The following is a 22,162-nucleotide window of genomic DNA, read 5'->3' as shown; positions in this document are numbered from 1 at the left end:
GAAATATTAATTAAACAACAACAACCTAAAAATATTATACACAATAGATAGATAGCCTATGTTGATAAATTATGATAGAAATAGATTTAGTTCAAATTCCCAGTCGTTAATTGAACGGGATTCTTTATTTACCCAATCCTGTTACACATACAGTACAATCAGCAGACAAAGCAGCACTCGCTCAATCCTTTGCTCTTTTTGAGCCCTTTTCTTTCTGGGTTTCTGTGAGGAAGGTGGTCGATTAGCTCATACAGAGTGAAGATGCAGAAGGAAATCTCATCATACGCCGTCTTTGTGCCGTTCTCAAAAAGGCAGGCAAAGACAGGCACCGCTGGGGCATCAGTAGACGTCAGCTCCACATAGGCCAAGTCTGAATATGCACTAGGGCCTTTATATATGATCCAAGGCCCTGACCAGCTGTCTGGATCTCGAGGCAGGAGACTGAGGTAAACACCCAGGTCACGACGGGCCTTTGAGCAGGTGGGGTGAGTATATACCACCCATGTTGGTGGAAGGAAGTTCAGTGGAGATATGCTGACTGCACCTGGGGAGAAGATGGACCTCAACTGTCTCAGAAAGTGTTGGGATTGCCTGAGCTGGTAGACTGGGGCCGGAAATCCAATCACACTGCCATGGCACCCATTCTTTGGCTCCACTAGTTTATGCACCAGCTGTCCGTCGTGAAAAACAGCCCCATTATCAAAGCTAACAGCCTGCACCCGGTAACCCGATACACTCCGGGCATTGCAGTACACAATGCTGACTCCATTTTCCTCATCTACTGACACCATCTGACACTCCACACTCTCGGGCGCTGATAACGCCTCTCCAAAATGCCACACGTTGCCATGCGTGTCACTATAAAAACAAAACGAGTGTGCTGAAGTCTTGCACTTCCTGCCAAAACAATTTCTACAGTCTATATGGTAGGCATAAGCAGGGATTATTAGCCTTCCAGATTTTAATTGGGTTCCATGGCCTGGACCCACAGCAAAAGTGGCCCACTCTGCAATAAAAACACACACACTATGGTTTAGAAATGATTTTGAGATTTCTGACATCCTATTAAATGTTTTCTATAAAGTCTAAATCTGAAAATGAAGGCTGCCCCTTACGGAACAAAAATATATGGCAATATAATATACATAATACATTTCCATGTACTGGAAACTAGTGCTTATATTGTCAATATACAGCAATATATATGCATTGGCATATATCTTATTACATGTACATCTATATATTATAAAGTATATTACTGAATATATATTTACATATATTGTAAGTAAATATATTATCACATATTTTTCAATATATGAAAGTGGCAATTCCTTGTGTATTATTCAATATTGTAATATATTTACACAATATATAATTTCTATTATACCCTTACATCATTTAATATATTGATCATTCATATATTAGGAACCATATTTTCTTTGTGTAAGGGTGATTACAGCAAAGAATCAGTGATTGTGTTGAATTTACTCATCCAGATATTCATTAAATAACCTACCTTTGTGTTCCACAGAAGAAAGGAAGATGTTTGGAACAACATCAGGATGAGTGAATGATGACAGAATGTTCATTTTTGGGTGGACTATGCCCTTTAATCTGGGATATGATGTGAGAGAGTATTTTAACATCACCTTTAATGGTGTCCCCTATGAGCGTCCTGGTAAGGTCCGTAACGGAGCTCCAGGTGCCCCCCTGGTCACTGCTGGACACATAGCAAAGCCGTGTCACGTTCTTTCCTGTAATTAACTGGTAAGACTCAGAGGTGTGACCCAGAACAGCAATGAAAAACAAGAAGACTGTGCCAGTAAACTCATCGTAAACGGGGCAGGGATTCATTGAGCGGTAGCCCTCCAGTCGAGCTGTACTCAACACCTCCATGTCTTTCCACTGAGGAGGAAGCAAACATCATTTTCATGACAGGAATCAGGAAAAAAAAGCTTATTAGTTATGATAGTTTCAACATATGTTAGAATCAGTCTTACTTCCACATAGTTTTTATAAAAAGTGCCTTTGCGCATGACCAGCAGATGTGCTTGAGCGTCTGCCGGAGTCAGTCTCTCCTCACAGAAGGCCAAGAAACAGCTGGAACGAGGGATGTAGATCAAAGCAGGCACGCGGTATGTCACTCCACTCGGCTCCTTTTGGAAAAGCACGGATCGTGCAGGGAAGTATTGAGACCCCATAGCCCAGCATAACTAAAAAACAGCTCAAGTCAGTACCCCTTATCAGTTATCATTTAAAACCCAGTGGGCACATGCACACAAATGCAACATTTTTAAAAGAACAGTGTATCCATAAATATTTCCCCTCCATTGTAGAGTCAAATTTAATGTTAATGATGCCAAAAAGCACTGACTGAAGAATAACAAACACGCAGAAGTGAGAACTTCAACTTCTGTCTCTCTCATTATCAGATCATTTCAGAAGACCTGGAATACAGCATGCAAATATGCTAAAAGATTACTTTTACAACAACTTTACGGGTCTTTTTTTGTGCTTGACATCTGTTTTACATCATGTGAAAAAAGTAGCATGGACATTCTGCTGAATATCTCCTGCTGTCACACGGGTAATTACTTTTTAAGTACTTCAACAAACAAAAACAAAGTCTTCCAACTTTCAAGGAAATGAAGGTACTGAAGTACTTGGGTGCAATGGTGAAAAAAAAGTGCAGATATACAAAATACACGCAGAAAGTGTAGCATTTGCTCAGAGTCAGTGTGGACTATTGTGTTAAAAGAAAGACAGTTGCACAGTGCAACAAAAAGCCTAGTTCACGTCAGCATTTTTACAAAAAGGCTTCTGGCGTTTAACTCAACTGACTGCTGAAAGGCAAAACCTGCCAAGCTTTGTAATGGTTCTTTTTTCACAATAGTTTTTTCATCACAAACGCTAGCATTAAATACTATACATAAACAACATTCCACAGAAGAAGAAGAGTTGTGTTCACTTGCTGTGATCATTTTTGATATTGCTGTGATAATTACAATATTCACTTGTGAACAAGTATAAGCCGTTTCACAGTCTTTGTTTTTGGTGATCTTTTAAAACATATTTTCATTTTCCTAAAAACATTTAAAAGAATGAAACAACAAACCAAATCAATAATCACCTACAGGGTACTCACAGCAAACAGGCAGGACACACTAGAGCAGCGTAATGAGAAGAGTGTTAGATACGCAGATGTGTGAGAGCAACAGCTTGCAAGTGTGTGGAAGTGCATGTGTTAGTCTGTGACAAGTGCACAGTATTAGATGCTGATCCATTCAGTGCCATGTTCGCCATCTATACATTGACCTAGAAGTGAGCAAGAAGCTTGACTTGTCAACACCACTGCAGACAGAATGAAAAAGCCAATAAAATATTACATCTGTATATTAATTCAGTCTGGGATGTTTAAAAATATTTGGTGGAGATGAAGTTGGTTGGTAACAGGGCCAGTCACATTCACAAATGCTGTTGTCAGGTCCTGCTTAATATATGTTAATGTTTTAAATGTTATTTATCTATGAATTAAAAATGGGAGCAAAAATGTATCTGTTTTGTTTCTTGATTATTCTGGGTTCCATGTAATATCAATATGTTTAAGAACTGTTATAGTGTTTGTGAGTCAATCCTAACAGGTTTTGATAGAATTCACCAAAAATCACACTATGAAAAATAGTAAACAGAAAAATAGTAAATTGTTTTTTTAATTAAACCTTGAAAAAAAAAAATGAAAATGGGGGTGGGGGGTAATGCACATACAGCTTCAATATTTGATTTCCACTTATAGGTGGGAATGAAACATTTTTTCCACTGATTGTTCAAGTAAAGATTAACCTGTGCCGCCATCAGTTCTTCCCTAGTTCTGTAAAGCACCATAATAGTCACCCACTGCTAAAACCGTGTTTTATTTGCTTCACAAACTGATGTTAAAAAACAGAAGTAAAACAACACAGGAACACAGCGTGGTGTTTCATTTCTGAGTGAAAGAATATGAAGTAGCTGTTAGTCTCTTACTGGCCTGTATATACAGTGGGGCAAATAAGTATTTGATACACTGCCGATTTTTCAAGTTTTCCCACTTACAAAGAGTGGAGAGATCTGTAATTTTCATCGTAGGTACACCTCAACTGTGAGAGACAGAATATAAAAAAACTAATAATTAATTTCCATTTTATTGCATGAAATAAGTATTTGATACAATAGAAAAATAGAACTTAATATTTGGTACAGAAACCTTTGTTTACAATGACAGAGGTCAGAGGTTTCCTGTAGTTCTTGAGCAGGTTTGCACACACTGCAGCAGGGATTTTGGCCCACTCCTCCATACAGGTCTTCTCCAGATCTTTCAGGTTTTGGGGCTGTCGCTGGGCAACACAGAGTTTCAGCTCCCTCCATAGAGTTTCTATTGGGTTCAGGTCTGGAGACTGGCTAGACCACTCCAGGACCTTGAAATGCTTCTTACGGAGCCACTCCTTAGTTGCCCTTGCTGTGTGTTTGGGGTCATTGTCATGCTGGAAGACCCAGCCACGACCCATCTTCAATGCTCTTACTGAGGGAAGGAGGTTGTTGCCCAATATCTTGTGATACATGGCCCCATCCATCCTCCCCTCAATACGGTGCAGTCGTCTAGTCCCCTTTGCAGAAAAGCACCCCAAAGCATGATGTTTCCACCCCCATGCTTCACGGTTGGGATGGTGTTCTTGGGATTGTACTCATCCTTCTTCCTCCAAACACAGCGAGTGGAGTTTATACCAAAAAGTTATATTTTGGTCTCATCTGAGCACATGACCTTCTCCCATGCTTCCTCTGGATCATCCAGATGGTCTTTGGCAAACTTCAGACGGGCCGGGACATGTGCTGGCTTGAGCAGGGGGACCTTGCGCGCGCTGCAGGATTTTAATCCATGACGGTGTAGTGTGTTACTAATGGTAACCGTTGAGACTGAGGTCCCAGCTCTCTTCAGGTCATTGACCAGGTCCTCCCGTGTAGCCCATCCCAGCCTTGTGCAGGTCTACAATTTTGTCCCTACTATAGTGTGCTTCGACAGCTCTTTGGTCTTGCCCATAGTGGAGAGGTTGGAGTCTGATTGATTGAGTGTGTGAACAGGTGTCTTTTATACAGGTAACGAGTTCAAACAGGTGCAATTAATACAGGTAATGAGTGGAGGATAGGAGGGCTTCTTAAAGACAAACTAACAGGTCTGTGAGCCAGAATTCTTGCTGGTTGGTAGGTGATCAAATACTTATTTCATGCAATAAAATAGAAATTAATTATTTGAAATTAAACAATGTGATTTTCTGGATTTTTTTTAATATTCTGTCTCTCACAGTTGAGGTGTACCTACGATGAAAATGACAGATCTCTCCACTCTTTGTAAGTGGGAAAACTTGAACAATCGGCAGTGTATCAAATACTTATTTGCCCCACTGTAGAAGCTGTCCATAAAAAAACAAAAACAAAGAAATCCCTGCAAATTAATATATAACATTTTAAAAACTACATATTATAAAGACACTTCATATTTAATTGTATTTTATTATTTTTTTATTGCTTTTAAAGTATTATACTTTCAATAAAACGTGCAGTGGGTTTTTAAAAGCTGTTTTGATTCATATTTTAGCCTGAGTTTTTGTTGCATTTACTTGCTTTGACCAGTAGGCTTCACTAACATGTGGTATTTTGAAAGCTTCGAAACAGTGAATCATTTTGCGAAGCATTTAGTTCAAGTAATTTGAAGCTTCAAAAAGGTTAATTTCTAATGTTAATCTATTCCATTAATCATTTGCATGTCTCCGCCGAGCCGATCTTCTGTTCTAATTTGTTTCAAACGTTCTAATTTGCGTGCACATTGATTGGCCATACACATTGATTGTGATTGGTCTATCGGGATGTTCTAATTTACGTGCACCACGATTGGTCCGGAGGCGAAGCTCGTCATTTGTTTCAATTTGCGTACATGCCGATTGGCCGTGTGGGCGGGCTCCACAGACAGCGCGTTTTGATGATAAGGGGACAAAAATAAGTTATACATTACATAATATGTATATACAGTTAAGTATATATATATATATATATATATATATATATATATATATATAGTTTGAGTGTTTGTGTTGTTTCTGTATACATTTAATGTTAATAAAGGTTTATTAGCTATTCATATTTACTGTGCATTTAAGAATCCCTACAGTATACCTGTAGTAAGTACAGGTAGTACTATATATAGGTACAGGTAGTATATACAGGTAGTACTATATATATAAGTAAACAAAAATTCTATAAATGTTAAATATAAATATAACTATTTATTACATATATTAATCAATAATAATATCAATAAAAGTGTTTGTTTACATATCTGCTCTAGTAGCCTTAGGAGTATCTCAAGTTAATAGCAGACCACAGCACTCAATTTAATTCATTTAATTCAATAGAACTGAAATTGTTAAATTGTATTAATTGAAAACGATGATAAAACCTTGATATTCAGCATTCAGCACAAACATGAACAAATATTAGCCATACATTATACAATTAAACGTTTCCTATGATGGATTGTACATTTCAGGTTGCGTTTATGTTTAGCTCTACAAAACAGAAAAATCTATTAAACATGTTTATTAACTTAAAGCTTAGTTTAATAAAAGCTCTGTAAAGTCCTTGCAAATGTGTCCCTGCCACAAACTCAAAATCACTGTAATAAGAATAAGACACTTAAAAACTCTTTTTGCGTGTCCATTAAGCCAGGATCAATTTTATTGCACAGAGAAATGTCACAAAAAAATATTTTTTAGCCTTTTTTTTTGTCATATTAATTTTTTTTATAAACAAAAGCAGAACAAACTTAACACTGTGGAGAGTAAAAGGACATTTGTAGTGTGCGACTCTAACGTGCCGTTTTCATTTCCCCATTCTCTGGAACAACTCTCACAGACATTCAGTGTGCATGCCTGCAAAAATTAAACAAAGTTGGTCAACATTTGTGTGTGACACTTGCATATGCTATTAATTGGCACGATTAAGGCCAAATATTAAGTTAAAAGAATGCAAGCAGATTACCTGTCTTAAAAGAGCTCCCTTACTTTGCCTGTTCCTTGGCTTGATGAGCATGAAGCACAGCTACAGCCTCTTCAACCTAAACAGTGCAGAAAAGCGCAATAATCAAACAAAATCTGATCTTTGAGACTAAATGTTGAGTACATGTTTTGAGCAGGTGAACCTTGGAGTGCAGGGTCTCTGGAGACTCAAGCATGTGCAGTAGTTCAGAGTTGTCAATCTCCAGCAGCATGCATGTGATCTTTCCCACAAGAGCAGGATGCAAGGCCTGGATAAGTGGGTACAGCCGCTCACCTGTATGGGATGCAAACAGTTTGGTCATTTTACTCATGTTATGATGCAGTACATAGATTGTGTGCTATATTCCAAGCCTTCTGAAGCCATATGATAACTATCTGCTGCGTTACACTAAATAGACACTGGAAAGTGTCGGCACTACACCCTCTACTGAAGAGTATTTTTAAATTAGGTTACCATCACTAGTTTAAGAAGCAGGTGGTATAACATAATTCTAACTGCTCACAACTTTAACTTTTAAGTGACCGTGTTTGTGCATCCCATACCCAGGTGTTGTTTCTGCTCTTTTAAGGGTGCAGCCGCCAGCATGCAGGCAGTAAGGGGCTCCTGGCCTCTCACATGAACCGCCGGCTCTGTATTCTGTACTACCTAAAGAAACAGTAAAAGAAAGACTGTTACATTTCTCTATTTAAATGCTCCTAAGTGTCATCACATTGCCATGGTCTGAAACTAGTTCATGAAGTTGTCATTAGTTTTTGTGGCTTTTCTGTTGATATCTTATTTTTACAGTGTTCTTGTATTCACAGTCACAGTCAGCAAAGTTCACTTACACTTCAATATATTCAATTTTATTGTATTTTTGAATATTTTAGTATATATATATATATATATATATATATATATATATATATATATATATATTTTTTTTTTTTTTAAATATAAGTGTCCTTAAAGCCATTGATGTATATGGTATAAACAATATAGAATTCAATTAAATAAAAAATAATTGTAAAAATTATATCATAAATAAAAATTATATAATGTTAAATGTAAATACAATAATAGCTGAATATTTGAGACCATTTAAATATTATTATTAAAATGTACATATAATATTTTCTTATTGAAATAAAATAATATTTCATATTTTCTTATTGAAATCACATTCTGAAAGCAGCCTGTCTGCTCAGTTCTTAAGCACATGGCTACTTAATATGCGCATATATATCATGCCCCAGTAGCACATGGCTATTTATTATGCAAGTCTCAGGCCCGCCTCCTGAACTGTTCTAATTTTGGTGATTTCTTTACTTTTAGCAACATGAGCCCCTTACAACCCCACAGGTGGCCCCACTGGAGATTTGAGGTCAAGGCCATGGAATGCTCCCAGGTGCGCCAGGGGTCACAGGGGGCTACACAGAAGATCCATCAGGTTCTTTGATGAGCCGCAAACACTAATGTTCTGTTGCTTTATTTATTTAAAGACAGTAGCTGTAGAGTTGTTGATACAGTGATGATTTTTTTGTTAAGTGTTTTAGCACATACATGTGTGTTATAGCTGATGATGAACTGCAACGATTTGCGTTAAAATTATGATTTTAGTTACTTTATTATTACAAATTAAGTGCTTGCAGTTTTATACTAAGAAATATTCCTTCTCAGTGGACTCGAATTAAATAAGTTAACCAAATGGTTGCTCACCATCACAACAATTTTACAGCATGCAAGAGTTTGCTGTATTTGTACAGTACAATTGTAATTATTGATTTACAGAACTTACACAACCAAAATTGCCAGTAAGTTACTGTAAATTTTACGGCAATTTTTTTACAGTGTACGTATCATAAATACCTGAACAAATTTGCTTTGATGTAACAACCATCACATCTGGTATGCTAAAATTTTGCTTTGACAAGCCACAAACAGTTTTTAAAGTAAATGGGTGCCTTCCATTCCACCCATGTGTTTCTCCTTTTTCCACAGTCTGGCAGAAATTATGGGTGGTTCCTCATACATGGTCTCATGACAGTAAAAGTGTATTTACCAAGATACAGGGGGTAGGTCAACGTACTTCCATTGAAGGTGAGGCAGAAGCAGGCTCAGAGAGTGAGGGAGAGCCCACTCTATCAAAACATCTAAATTAAAGTCTGAAATTATTACAGAGTGTGCTCTTTTAATTGTATATTTGTAACAACTGGATAATTTGTATTAGCAACCCACCCCCTTGGTGTCCCTTTTTTTGGTTTGGGCCACTGCACACATGTTGTGGCACAACTGCACCTACCCAAGGCTGACAATACGAGAAGGGTTGAGGAGGCAACCCTGCAAACAAGCCTGCACTGGCCCTTTACGGGCTCCTAGCGCAGGGCCCCTGAGAATTTGCTCATTGGCAAAACGTTGGCCCCTTAGCATTGGCCCTGCACGGGCAGCCCTCACTTAGCCTCCAGGAAGCATAAGCGCTGTTTTATTGAAAATAATAAAGTTTGAAGTCACCGTAAGGGAGGTAAGCGCTTGCTTTAGTGGGGTTCCTGACCCTTAACTTCTTAAGTTTTTCTCTAGCTGCTGTAACTGTGTGTTTCAGCCCTAAGTGGGCCCGTGAAGGGCCAGTGCAGGCTTGTTTGCAGGGAATCTATAATATGTACTATATGCCTATCCAATAAGGTGTCAGTTAACAGCTGCCTGACACACAATTGCTACATGGTCAAATCAGCTTCGCCATTAGGGGCAATTTCCAGAAAGAAAAAAAAAAAAGATCAATTTGGGGGACAAGGGGACAAGCCTCTAGTATCATGACAGCAATTTCACTCAAATTTCTCTCCACAGGAGGTGAATCAGCATGGGTCTCAAAAGATTTTTATGACAGATTTTGTAACTACATTTAGCAATACTCTGGATTTTATTGCAATGTTTTTGAAGCAGGAGTTAAAGTGGAAGGGCCCCTTTGAGAACCATCAACTTTGTGTGCAAGTTTAGTAACAACTTACGGGCTTCAATCATCTACAATGCAATGCAGCTGGGCCAGAGTTTTATTTGCAGCAAGTTGATCAGCCATATCAATGTTTGACATGCATCTGCAGTAGTGTTGGTGCACATCTTTAATCTGCGTCACATCTAACAGAACGATGTACCATATATTTTGATCGTCTCCATTCAAATATTCTTTTTCGGCTATTAATGGGTTTATTTAATGGCATTTTCTGTAAGGTGTATGTAAACTTATGACAGCAACTGTACTTGAGGAAAGAATTCCACAACTAGTGAAAAATATCAATTTTTATTTCCTGAGCAAAGAGACAGACACAAAACATAATTCACACAAGTATTAAAAAGACCATGGATGCAGAAAGGTAAACAAATTGACAATATAAATCTTGGCAGAAACAGCAGATGATCCATTGTCCCATTTTTCAGATTTCAAAAACAAGCTCCATAGATTAACAATTTCATTCAGTTTATTACAATTTTCCCATTACTTCTGAATGAGATTAAGCAAATACTCACAGGCAGCTTTTGTCAGAGTGGGTGTGAGCATGTACCTAAATATGTCAGTTTTACCAAGTCAAGTACAGGCATTGTTTTCACATTAGTGTTAACAACTGTTCATGCCAGACACATTTTCTGCAGTGAAAATGTTACTATGAATGGTGCTATAAAACTAAATGTGGAAAATTAAGGCAATATAAAGCAGTTAATACCCCAACCCCTTACAAGAAACACTAAAACAGAATTTGACTGCAGTTAGTGGATCTTAGTTATGCATTTATGCAAGGATGAGAGTTTCACCGTTTTCCTCCATTCCCCCCAAAATGTTTTCCTTTATCTGTTCCAGACGTTTGGAGCCTCAGTGTGATGCAGGCAGTCACTATATGTCACTAAATGGCAGTTCAGATCACCCTCTGGCGCACAACCTTCTCATCTTCATGGTTTCTCAAGCCGCTATCCTGCAGCAGTGGAGAAATCTCTAGGGAAACACACATTTACATTGGTTTACATCAAGAGGGTCAGAGATCAATGTGATCTTATGTGTCAATGTCTGATCATTTTGTCACACTACTCCACCTTAAACCTTCCAAGACTTGAAAGACAGAAATAAACAAATAACATGGCAATAAAAGATTGCTAGCACAGTGGTTTTTAACCCTGGTCCTGGGATTAAGAAACACTGTGCTAGCATGTTAAACAAGTTAACAAGCTGCTTGTATGTTTTAGCTAAACATCGCTATCATGTTCTTCAGTGATCGGGAGAAAATGAAAAGCTTAAACGTTTTAAAGTTTTGTTAAAAACAAAAGTTCTTTTAAATATTTTCAAGCTAAATTAACTATTTGACTAGATGTGTGGTTTGCAGCAAACGAGCAGAAAAATGTTTATATCCAACATCTGACTTGAATTAAACGTGGCATTCAAGTTTTTACATCTTGGGAAAAAAATGGTCATTAGCATCAACCAAAAATGAATACCACAATACTATTGTGGTAATATGGCTAAAACAAACAGATTTATCGATGTAACATCAGGCTTGAGTTTAAGGTACACTCATTTATTGATTGCAACACTTGATATGTGGAGTATCGGTTGGAGAGTCCATGTGGTTGTTTTTATAAGAGGAAGTCGATGAAGAAGATTAGCATAAAATAAGAACAAATCTGTAATCCTCCATACCCCATGGCCTTACATTATAGAGATTAAAAATCATGGTAATCCTAGTAAATTGGAAATAGTTGGTATTGAGCACGTTCCAAGGTTAATAAAAAGGTAAACGGTTACAACAGAGCGAGTCTTTCTGTATCTTCACATTGAAGGCTTCCCAAGTTTAAATGGTATATTAGATTTTTCACTTTTTTTTGTAACTGACTGTTTTTTCGATCCATGTTGTATTTTATGATATATCTTGTGAGTTGTTTTTAATATAAATCCATGTGAGAATAAAGGCTTTATATTTTTCACAATATTTTCAAATGCCTTGCCGTTATGAGTTTTTTGATCTACATCCAAAGAGCACCAATTTATGGACTTCATACCCAGTAGCATTTTTTGCATATTTTCGATGAATAAAATACACCTTTCATTTCAGTGTCACCATTGTTGGTGCTGGAGATTTTCCGGTCCTTTTCTGTCAATTTGCCGTCCACCACATCTGTTTTAACCTGTCCGAATGTCTGCAACAGCTGCATGGTGTCAAAAGAGTCTTCTGCCCCTTCTTTTAACAACTCCAACACCTGCATACATAAAACACACATATATAAAAACAATCTCTTAAACCAAAAACTGATAGTCACACAATAGATGTTTTGCTCTTTTTTCAGTCAGCCTTTAAAATATATTCATCTTCAGAATAATGTAGTTAATATGAATTTAAACAAATGCATTTTGAAATTGGATGTAGCGGTTAATGATTACATGAGCATTGGAAGATAAAAGCTAAACTGAATGAATGATTGATTGATTAAGGCATTTATATAGCTATGTACTATTGCATCATATCAAAAGACTGATATGAAAAAGAAACACATTGTACATCTCTGCAGTAAAGCTTCTGAAATGTGCGGCTGAATCAGATCTTTGCTGCTACATTTCTAAAATTCAAACTCTATTTGAAGTGTCAGATATGTAGATGTTGATACTACCCATCAGTTAAGAGTTTATAGGGATTACCTAATGATTTGCTTCATAACTCAAAAAAAAAAAAAAAGAGACATAACTTAAAATGCAAATACTTTTAATTAATCGGATTAATCTACCAGTTAAAAGGTAATTTAAATAAACTATTTAGACTCCGTATGCACAGTGATCAACGTGACAACACAGGAACACAGACATTATAGGCATCGCACAGTAAGGGGGGGGGTCTTTTCCAGAATCTACACAACAACAAAGATCAACCGATCAACACACCTTTAGGAACTTATAACTCTTCAGCTCACTGAGGTTCTCCTCCAGAAACAGCAGATATAGTGCTTGATCATCCCAGGACACCTGCTCAAACTGCATTACCCCTATTGTGGGTAACATCTCGTAAGGTTTCAAGAACCCCATGGTCCTTCTGAACGGAACCAACATGGCGTACAAGCACAATGGCAACAGCAGCAAATACACACAAAGATTGATGTAGCTCAGGAGCTGAAAGATGCCCACAGCAACTAGCTTGCACTGCATGGCCGGAGGCACTGAGGAGTCGTTGATAACCACTCCAGTTCGGATGTCACATTGAAACTCATCTGTGATGGAGAGACGGATGTAATAGCAAAGGTAGATGCAGGCTAACATGAGGGCCAAGAAAGTGATGAAGCGGCAGATGAGGTATCGGATCAGTAATCCTCGAGAGAAGCGTTTGGTCTTCAGGTACTGTTCCACCAGAGGATATTTGAAGCAGCTCTCGGTAAGATCTCTCACAGAGCTAAAGAAAAAAAACATGCAAGAATAACAGGATTTAAATGTTATAGATGTGTAATAGGTGAGAGATGACATGCGTGTGCATGTATTTCAATAACTCCCACAGTGAAACCATGTGACAGCCCTGTGTGCCTAGTCTGTAAACCCAGTCACCCTGCAAGTATGTCAAGAAGAAGTGTCACACATGTTCTCTGCTCTTCGTGTGTATGTCGTTTACCTGTGTGAGCCCATGCGGGCTGAGTCTGTGTCCCGTCTCCCTGCTGTGTAAAGGCATTTAGACAGTTTGATGGCTCTGTTATAGGTATGGTCCAGTTCTTCCATTATAAAGGTCAGATCAGAAGAAAGCACAGGAGCTCCTGTGAACCGCCAGTACAACGCTGGCAAGTAAACCGACACTGCCACCAGCAACAGCATATAAGGGAAAAACTGCAGAGAGAGGGGAGAGAAGTGCATTTTAGGGGTTTAAGTTTTTCTACAACAGTGTGCTGCACATGGATGGATGAACCGCTAATATTTGATGTAACGGGTGGCATAATATTTGTGTGTCAGGTGCTATGCGGATCAGACGGGTGACAGGCACGGGAGGGTTGCATGTCCAATAGCCAAGACAATTTCTACAAAATTCGGTACATGGTCTGAAGGCCGTTAAAGGCTTCTACAGCGCGATTATCAGCTCTGAGAACTATAGCTGTAGTGATTATATGAAAGGGAGCGCTCTTTCCTCACTTTCTGTTTAATCAATTCACCATTTGAATAAAAGTTAGCTTATTTTTCATGCCTCTAAAAAGAGGACAAATGGTCATGCATACACTGCAAAGTATGCAATATTTGTCAAAATTGATTGTTAACATCATATTTTAATATTATTTTTTACACAATGGATGTCACGCTCTCTCTTTTTCTCCCCTTTTTTTTGTTGTAAACAAGTTGGGCTGTGTGTCTTAAATGCATTAGCTCAGAATGCCTAATGGTTTATTGCTTGTGTTACATAAAAAAAATAAACGAGTTTTGTCTACTACATGTAGAAGATTTAATGCGGGTGCAGGTCAGGTCAGTTTTTATGTAAATGAGTCGGTACGGAATTAGCGTTGCTGTCGGATAACGGGTTGGGTGTTCTGTTAATTACTGCGGGTGCAGGGTGGGCACGGGTTTACCAAACAGGACCCATGCAGGACTCGTTCCTACAATACATTCATGATTTTCTTCCATTTATTTTTTGGAAAAAATATTCTTTATTAATGTGAATAAAACTTCACTTCTTTATGAAGCCTCTTTAGACTTCTTTATGTTTGAAGACAACCATTGTTTTAGCAATGTATGTGCTAAAAACGAACACACTTCACCTTTAAGTAACCAGGAAAAAAAAAATTCTGTTTGTTACTGATACAGCTAATCAGATACAGCTTTTGCATATCCTCACACAAACTTCTGAGATTTCAGAGGATTTAATCACAAGTTCAATATGGAGTGCCACAAGGCTCAATGTTAGGACCTTTGTTTAAGTTAGTTTTAATTGTTACACAGCCTTATATTTCCTCAAGGACTCATAAAATCTTCCAATTCTCTGAGGTAATGAACTGTATAATATTTAAAGCTAGGATACTAGTCCACTTGTACTGCTTAACTCAAAAAAAAAAAAAAGTAAAAAAAAAGGCCTTACTAATTGGACTGAAAACCTCCAAACGTAAGACAGCACAACCTGTCTTGCCGAAAAAGTTAAGACACACATTAACAATCTATAATAATGTAATGTAACCGCTTAATCAGATTTTTTTTGGTAATTTATAATAAAGTGTCAAAAATAAGTCAGCTTTCACCACATGGTCATATTATAATTATTAAATTATCTTACATCCTCAGTATTTTAGGTTCTGTCTGGGACAGAGGAAGTCTTATTTAGATATTTAACTGAGGCAAGCCCACTGATCTGCCACTTAACATCATATTGAGCAAAACCCAACACAACGGTTGATCTACAAAAGTAGCCTAATATCAGTTCACACATAGGCTTGCAGTCAGTGGACCAAAGCACTGAGAGGCAAGGAAGGGGGACTCAAAACTATTCTAAACTTTTTTTTGTCCTATTTGCATTTGTATTGCTTTAACACTATATTATTTACAATACACAGCATGGGTTATAAATTATATTTTCAGACAACCCTCAGATAGGGCCTTCGCCTATGCATGAAAAGACAATACCGAACAGGGAACTAATGAATCTGAGGGCACATTAGAAACGTGTGAGAGCATGTTATAGGCTATATGACGTTATAATCAGATACGACAGTGCTAATGCAACATGCATCTGAAAGTACACTCAACACACAATCATCTTCATTAAAAGGAGTAAGACTAACTTATCTTTCCAGTGCTTATGCTGCTCTCTCTCCTATTGCGGTCTTTGATCTTGAAATTAGATGAGGAAGAATAACATGCAGGGCATATCTGTCGCTTTTGTTGACGTGAACTTCATTAAATTTGCATATAGCAAGGGAATTAAAAGATCAGATTTATATCCGTTTTGCGTAGACACATTTGTGTGGCCAGGTGTAAATGGAAGTGTTTTAACAAATAAGATAGATATCCGATCAGAGAAAACGCATGAAGTGACCACATGCAATCAGGTCCTATGATTTGATAATCGTACCAAGCGATATCATAACTTTGATTTTATTTCAATATATCATAGTGCAGCCTTGGTACAAAATTGTTTAATAATGTATGCCATTTTCACTTATGCCTTATCCATGGATTGCTTGACTTCTGGAATTTCAGCGATTATAGAACAAGGGTAAATTGTAATGGACTAATACTAAGGAGAACCCAGTAAAAAGTGTGCAAATATTTTATGGGTTTACCTTGTGCAGCCATAGTGGCAGACCCCCTGTGTCCTGCGTTTGCACTGCCGCCCAGCAGTACGAATCCACGTAAGCAGCCTGACGCCATGAGAACTTTGTGGGGGAGAAACAACTAATCTGTGTACCTAAAGAAAAGAGAATCAGATTTTTTAGACTATTGCATCTTTTTCTTTAAAGCTTGAAGTTGGTCACTATTTCACTGTCATTATACACTCAAAACATAATTCATTGGATGAACTAAATTTAATTGAGTGTAGGATTTCCATCTAATAAATATGTGTAGCTCCAACTCATAAAATTCATGCGATGAAATGTAATTGAGTTGCGCCAATGAAACTGATACAGTGATGAAGTGTTTTTTTTATGCTTGTTGAACTCAAACTAAAACATTTAACTGGAAAATAAATGATCAGGCAGACATCCTTCTACACTGGATTTACTTAACTTTAGGCATTAGCCAACTCGTTAGGCATAGCATAAGATGGGATTGTTACATCCATGCCATGCCCATAGTTGTTGTTTTATTATTAAAACAACTTTGCTTCACGTTAACAGGTCCTCAACCAAAGCACATGCTCTACACTTTACCACATGATGGGAAGGGGAAATCCACTTCCCTTACACAAGTAAAATCATTTATGTTCTTTCAAAATGAAAATATTGAGTTGAGCCAAAACAACGGTTTCAAGTCAGTTTAACACAATGCTATTGTATAAATGGGAAACCTAACATAATGGTGTTAAATGAAAATGATTTTATTAAATAAACTGAACAGTGTTGGAGAATCATTGTTTTGAGTGGATGATCACAAGACAGACATGGTTTCAAATTTCCTCTTTTGTGGTCTGCAAAAGAAAGATGATGCAGCATTAGAACAACATCAGGGAAGAAAATAATGGCTTTCTATTTTTGGGTGGACCACCCCTTTAAGCTGTAAAACAAAATTCATTAAGTTTAAATTAAATTTGTTTAAAGCGATCGAGTCTCTTCAGAAAATTTAGACTAAACTGCTCAATTCATATGGATTAGTTGTTTATGATCACATTCTGAACCCGGGGAAGTCGTGGCCTAATGGTTAGCGAGTCGGACTCGTAATCCAAAGGTTGTGGGTTCGAGTCTCGGGCCGGCAGGGATTGTAGGTGGGGGGAGTGAATGTCCAGCGCTCTCTCTCCACCCTCAATACCACGACTGAGGTGCCCTTGAGCAAGACACCGAACCCCCAACTGCTCCCCGGGCGCCGCAGCATAAATGCCCACTGCTCCGGGTGTGTGTTCACGGTGTGTGTTCACTGCTCTGTGTGTGTGTGTTCACTGCAGTGTGTGTGTGTGTGTGTGTGTGTTCACTGTTGTGTGTGTGTTCACGGTGTGTGTGTGTGTTCACTGCTGTGTGTGTGTGTTCACTGCTGTGTGTGTGTGTTCACTGCTGTGTGTGTGTGTTCACTGCAGTGTGTGTGTGTGTGTGTGTGTGTTCACTGTTGTGTGTGTGTTCACGGTGTGTGTGTGTGTGTTCACTGCTGTGTGTGCACGCTGGATGGGTTAAATGCAGAGCACGAATTCCGAGTATGGGTCAGCTTCACTTCACTTAGTTACACTGGTAGTTACACAGACTGTCAAAGGAAGGACAGAGATTCCATTAAAAATATCTTCATTTGTGTTCTGAAGCTTAACGAAAGTCCTACAGGTTTGGAACAACATGAGTGTGAGTAAATGACAGAATTTTCATTTTTGGGTGAACTATTCCTCCAGCCAATTCCATGCAAATCTATCAATTTACATAACGTCATTGTGCATGTCTCATTCCAGCCCCAACAGGTGTCTCTGAGCGAATAAGCAGTGCGGTTTCATCTTCTACACTAACTCATGCATTTATACATAACTTAATGTAATGCACTTAACGTAATAACAGAGCATATTCTGCTGTCACACCTACTGAAGCCAAATACCTCTGAAGATGAGATTTATATTTGCCTGCAGCAACAGGAGCATACCTATCCAGAGGCCTGTACCATGATGGTGGCTGAACAAACTCAGGGTTACGGGATTAAACCAAACCACTCCAATCCGGCTTTGTTGGTACCATGAAGCTGATCATCAGCTTTCTCTTGTCAACTCAGGCTTGATCCTGAGTTAATGGAGCGCGTGCACATGAAAGTGTGACATCAGCAATGAGCAGCCAATCACATGCCTTGAAACTGTGATTCACTTCTCGTGAGAGAGTCAGTGCGATTCACTACCAAAGATTAAAAGATTGAATAATATGAAGAATTTAAACACATTTACAAGAAGAAACAATCTCCATAACCAGTGTTGCCGCCCAGTTGGGCTTCTTTTGATCTGAGAATAACACATTGAGCGTGTAGACAAAATTTGGGCTGCTTTTAAAAAATTAAAAGCCACTCAATCAGATGCTTTTTTTCTTCGCTTTTATCTTTAGTCATGCTATTTTAATATGTTCAAGCTCAAAGTATCACAGTAAAATAATGTGTAGTGCAGTCATTTTTCCTTAACGCAACCCTTATTGGTTTAGTTCAACAGAGACTTGTCCATCAATTTACCATCTTTTATGTTAGTGAGATGTGATGAATAATGAGTGACAGGGTTTTGGCGCTTTAAAGGGCAAGATTTAAATGTGCAGCTCTATATTCATTCATTTTATTGAAGTGATTGCGTTGGCAAAGTGGCCTAAAGATAAGTTACACGCTAAAGAGTGTGACTCAAATCTCACAACGAGGATTACACATGGTGAGAGATGAGTAGAAGGCTTCTAAATGTATTTGTAACTGAAATAACTGAATGATTTAATAAAATCTAAACTGAATATGGGACTATACGATGCTGTTCTGCATCAGACCATCTTTTAAACCGTCCAGACTCTCCTCTGGTAGACCTGGCATTGACAGCTGCTGGGCTTTTTCCTGCATTATGTTCTAAAATGTGTACTTATGTGCTGTAGTTCTGTCTGAAGATAAGACAAAGGTAAGTGCAGTATTGTTGATAATTGTTATTATTATTTTAATTTCTGCTGTCAGATTATCATGCATCAATGAAGAACAGGTTTTTGGCTGTCGTGGGTGTGTGCATGCACAAGAGTAAATGCCAGCTAATTTACATTGCTTTCTGATCACTTCATTGTGCACTTTTTGCACAAACATGAGCTTATTCTTACTGTAGGCATTGAAAATGATGCATGTGTTTTTCCTAGGCCAAGTCATCGGTTAATTTCTTGATTTAAAAAGATCTCTGGACAGTTTAAGCATTTTTTCTGTCTCCCTTTAATGCATTTGCCCTGTTTGATCCACATTCCTGTGAAATTGATTTATCTTTATCTTATTTTGTCATCATTATTTTATTTTAAGGAGATAAAACGGTCCTTATCAACCTTTGACATGCCAATAAACTTCTATCACATCATTTTGGCAGTTAAATGTTGGGCTGGTTTTTGTTGAAGTGGGCGGGTTTTGGTGAGGTTTTTCCCTGGAAATCGTCAACCCGATCTGGCAGCACTGTTAGCTGTGGAGCATAGGTTACTATGATGAAGAACACTGCTAAAGTAGTACCTAAAACCCAGGATTGTGCAAACTAAACAAACTTACCTGGATAGCAACTAAACCGGCTTCATGGCACAGGCCCCTGAGCTCAAACAACTCTACGTATCCTGAGTTTTACTTCAGTTTATTCAACATACTTTCTGGAATCCCCCAGATTCACCATTCAGCGCAATATAATTACAGTGGAAACTGATCTGTCACTGATTAAAAACTACTGTATAAACACCAAAAGAAAATATTTCAGGGACGCATGCATGCTTTTACTGCTGTTAACACATGAATAGATCAGCATCATCAGCAAGAAAATATCTCCTGTGTGAAGTGAACCTAAACAGACGAGGAGAGTGAGAGAATAGCATACCGACAGACACCTCCTGAGCGAAGGCGAGAGAGATGAGCAGCAGAGGCAGCCCCACCGCGACACAGGTGAGCATCTTATCCAGCGCCAGGTCTAACCGGATGCCCTTGTACCTGTTCTCCGACACGGGCTCCTTCAGCACGAAGTCCGTGAACACATACTCTGTGGCGGCGTGCGCTATAGCCATGACTCTCCGCTTTTACTGTCTACAAACTCAAACATACAAACCACATTCAACTCACTGAAAAAGAACACGGATCCCTGCTCAAAAAGTACTCATTCTTGCGATTTGTATTAAACAGTGACACGCTGTAAAATACGCAAACAACGAGACTATTTCCGCAAACATATTGTTATTGTTGTTCTTAGTTTTCATTTTTCTTCTTCTATGAGTTTTACTGTCGGGAAGCGAACTCTATACCTGCACAGCGCCACCTGCTGTGCCGGAGCAGAATACACATGCGTTCTGGAGCATTACTGTATATAGGGCCCACTTTAGACAGGGCGAGCACCTGCTCTGTTGCAGGACAGCAGATGGGATTTTGAGGGACAATGCAATAGCATGCTTTATTGGCGATAAGCTTTGTTAACTGTAAATATGACTGGCCCTCAGATTGCAGAAAATCAGCGTCTGGTTGCATGAACTTAGTCACTGTGTTTTAAGAGCCGGCAGTTATTCAACAGGTAATCAATCTTTTCTGATTCAGACCAATGTACTTTCTTTATGCAACTGTTCTCAAAAAGTTATGTCCAGTCTTAAAATGAAGTAAATGCATTTTGTGCAATAGGCTGTAGGTGATAAAAAGTAATGAAGTGAATATTATAACAGAAGTAGGTGAAATCACATTTTATACTAACATTTCTTCAAGTATCAACTGGGTTAATAAATAAATAAACATAAATAAATAACTAAAGAGAGAGAAATGAACTGCTTTACAGCTGAATTGAACTCATTTAATAGTTGATGATCTTTACGGTCATGCCTCAGCTGAACAATGACACTATTGTTTTTCTGCAGAGCTGCTTTTATCCCTGAATTTAATGCTTAAGGTGCATTTAAGTGCACTCACTTTTTCCTATCATATACAATGAATAATTAAGGTTAAGTGTCCTATACGGATAACAGAATCTTCTCTTCGGTCTCCATATGCCTTTCTTTCAATCCCCACTTTCTGTTGAATGCTAAACAGGTGCCTACACATTTTGCAACATAGAAAGAGAGTACACTTTAAAGACAATAGGTCTTAACATACTTAAGTGCACTTTTTAAAAATGCACTTTATAATAATGACTAAGTATTACTTATGCATTTTACATAATTATGATGTTATTGTGTTTTAATATATTGATATATTTATCAATATATTAAAGCACATGTAAAATAATTGATTTTAATTTCAACTTTAGTGTTCTTCAAAACTATATGTTAATGTATTTTAAATGTATTTAGTCTATAATATATATTATGTGCATTAATGCACTTTACATGTATCTTTCTTCTAAACTGAAATACACTTTCTTATACAGTATACTCCAATAAAACGTATTGTTGAAATTTTCATCCCCAGCTCTTGTGCTATGAACTCTATGAAGTTTAATTTTTGACATAACATTTGATACAGTGTCATTTATGAGAGTACTGTCTTTGTATGTAATAGTACTGTACTTTACATCTGTGTACAGAATACTTTCAATATCATTATGCTGTTCTCACTTAAACACACGTTTATTTGCATTAATTGCAAGCAAAATTTTAACAGATCTAAAAATTAATTTGCATTCAAATACATTTGATTTTAATTAGACTAGGCTACTGTAAAAAATGACTGGAGAACTATTTGTTCTTTTTTCTAACTTATACATTGCAATTCAGTAGGCTACCAGAACATTAGCCAACATTCATCAGAAAAACAATGAACAATTAAGAT

At 37.8% G+C, this 22,162-nt stretch overlaps 2 protein-coding genes across 6 annotated transcripts; both read right to left on the bottom strand.

Moving 5' to 3' along the window:
- Positions 1-100: 100 nt before the first annotated feature.
- Positions 101-3,256, bottom strand: neu4 (sialidase 4). Of its 4 annotated transcripts, none has more exons than XM_079387545.1 (4): positions 3,146-3,256; positions 2,001-2,213; positions 1,650-1,905; positions 101-1,006 (listed from the first exon to the last, which is right to left on the bottom strand). In XM_079387545.1, exons 1-4 carry the CDS (start codon positions 3,239-3,241, stop codon positions 159-161), a joined length of 1,413 nt encoding a protein of 470 aa, XP_079243671.1. In that variant the 5' UTR covers positions 3,242-3,256; the 3' UTR covers positions 101-158. The 4 variants fall into 4 exon arrangements, with proteins under 4 accessions (XP_079243671.1, XP_079243672.1, XP_079243674.1 ...); XM_079387546.1 differs by having other exon boundaries at positions 108-1,006; positions 3,135-3,207; XM_079387548.1 differs by having other exon boundaries at positions 108-1,006; positions 2,001-2,156; positions 3,135-3,207.
- Positions 3,257-10,336: 7,080 nt separating this feature from the next.
- On the bottom strand, positions 10,337-20,644 carry LOC306851062 (pannexin-1-like). Of its 2 annotated transcripts, none has more exons than XM_079387112.1 (6): positions 20,238-20,644; positions 16,330-16,454; positions 13,689-13,897; positions 12,974-13,475; positions 12,141-12,297; positions 10,337-11,041 (listed from the first exon to the last, which is right to left on the bottom strand). In XM_079387112.1, the coding sequence occupies exons 1-6, from the start codon at positions 20,419-20,421 to the stop codon at positions 10,965-10,967; spliced, it is 1,254 nt and encodes a 417-aa protein (XP_079243238.1). In that variant the 5' UTR covers positions 20,422-20,644; the 3' UTR covers positions 10,337-10,964. The 2 variants fall into 2 exon arrangements, with proteins under 2 accessions (XP_079243238.1, XP_079243239.1); XM_079387113.1 differs by having other exon boundaries at positions 12,159-12,297.
- Positions 20,645-22,162: the final 1,518 nt, after the last annotated feature.

This window comes from Barbus barbus (assembly GCF_936440315.1).
Source record: "Barbus barbus genome assembly, chromosome: 31".
NCBI lineage: Eukaryota > Metazoa > Chordata > Actinopteri > Cypriniformes > Cyprinidae > Barbus > Barbus barbus.
The sequence above is the reverse complement of the archived record's forward strand: the minus strand, read 5'-3'. Positions and strand labels throughout refer to the sequence as shown.

Bases quoted from the DNA above. Each gene is read 5' to 3' on its own strand.
- neu4 (XM_079387545.1), bottom strand. From the start codon at position 3,241: ATGCACTTCCACACACTTGCAAGCTGTTGCTCTCACACATCTGCGTAT. The intron at 1,906-2,000 runs GTAAGACTGATT...CTTCCTCCTCAG, and splicing joins TTTATAAAAACTATGTGGAA to TGGAAAGACATGGAGGTGTT. The intron at 1,007-1,649 runs GTGATGTTAAAA...TTTTTATTGCAG, and splicing joins CATAGGGGACACCATTAAAG to AGTGGGCCACTTTTGCTGTG.
- LOC306851062 (XM_079387112.1), bottom strand. From the start codon at position 20,421: ATGGCTATAGCGCACGCCGCCACAGAGTATGTGTTCACGGACTTCGTG. The intron at 13,476-13,688 runs GTAAACGACATA...TTTTTTCTTTAG, and splicing joins GCCCGCATGGGCTCACACAG to CTCTGTGAGAGATCTTACCG. The intron at 12,298-12,973 runs GTGTGTTGATCG...TTATGTATGCAG, and splicing joins AGAGTTATAAGTTCCTAAAG to GTGTTGGAGTTGTTAAAAGA.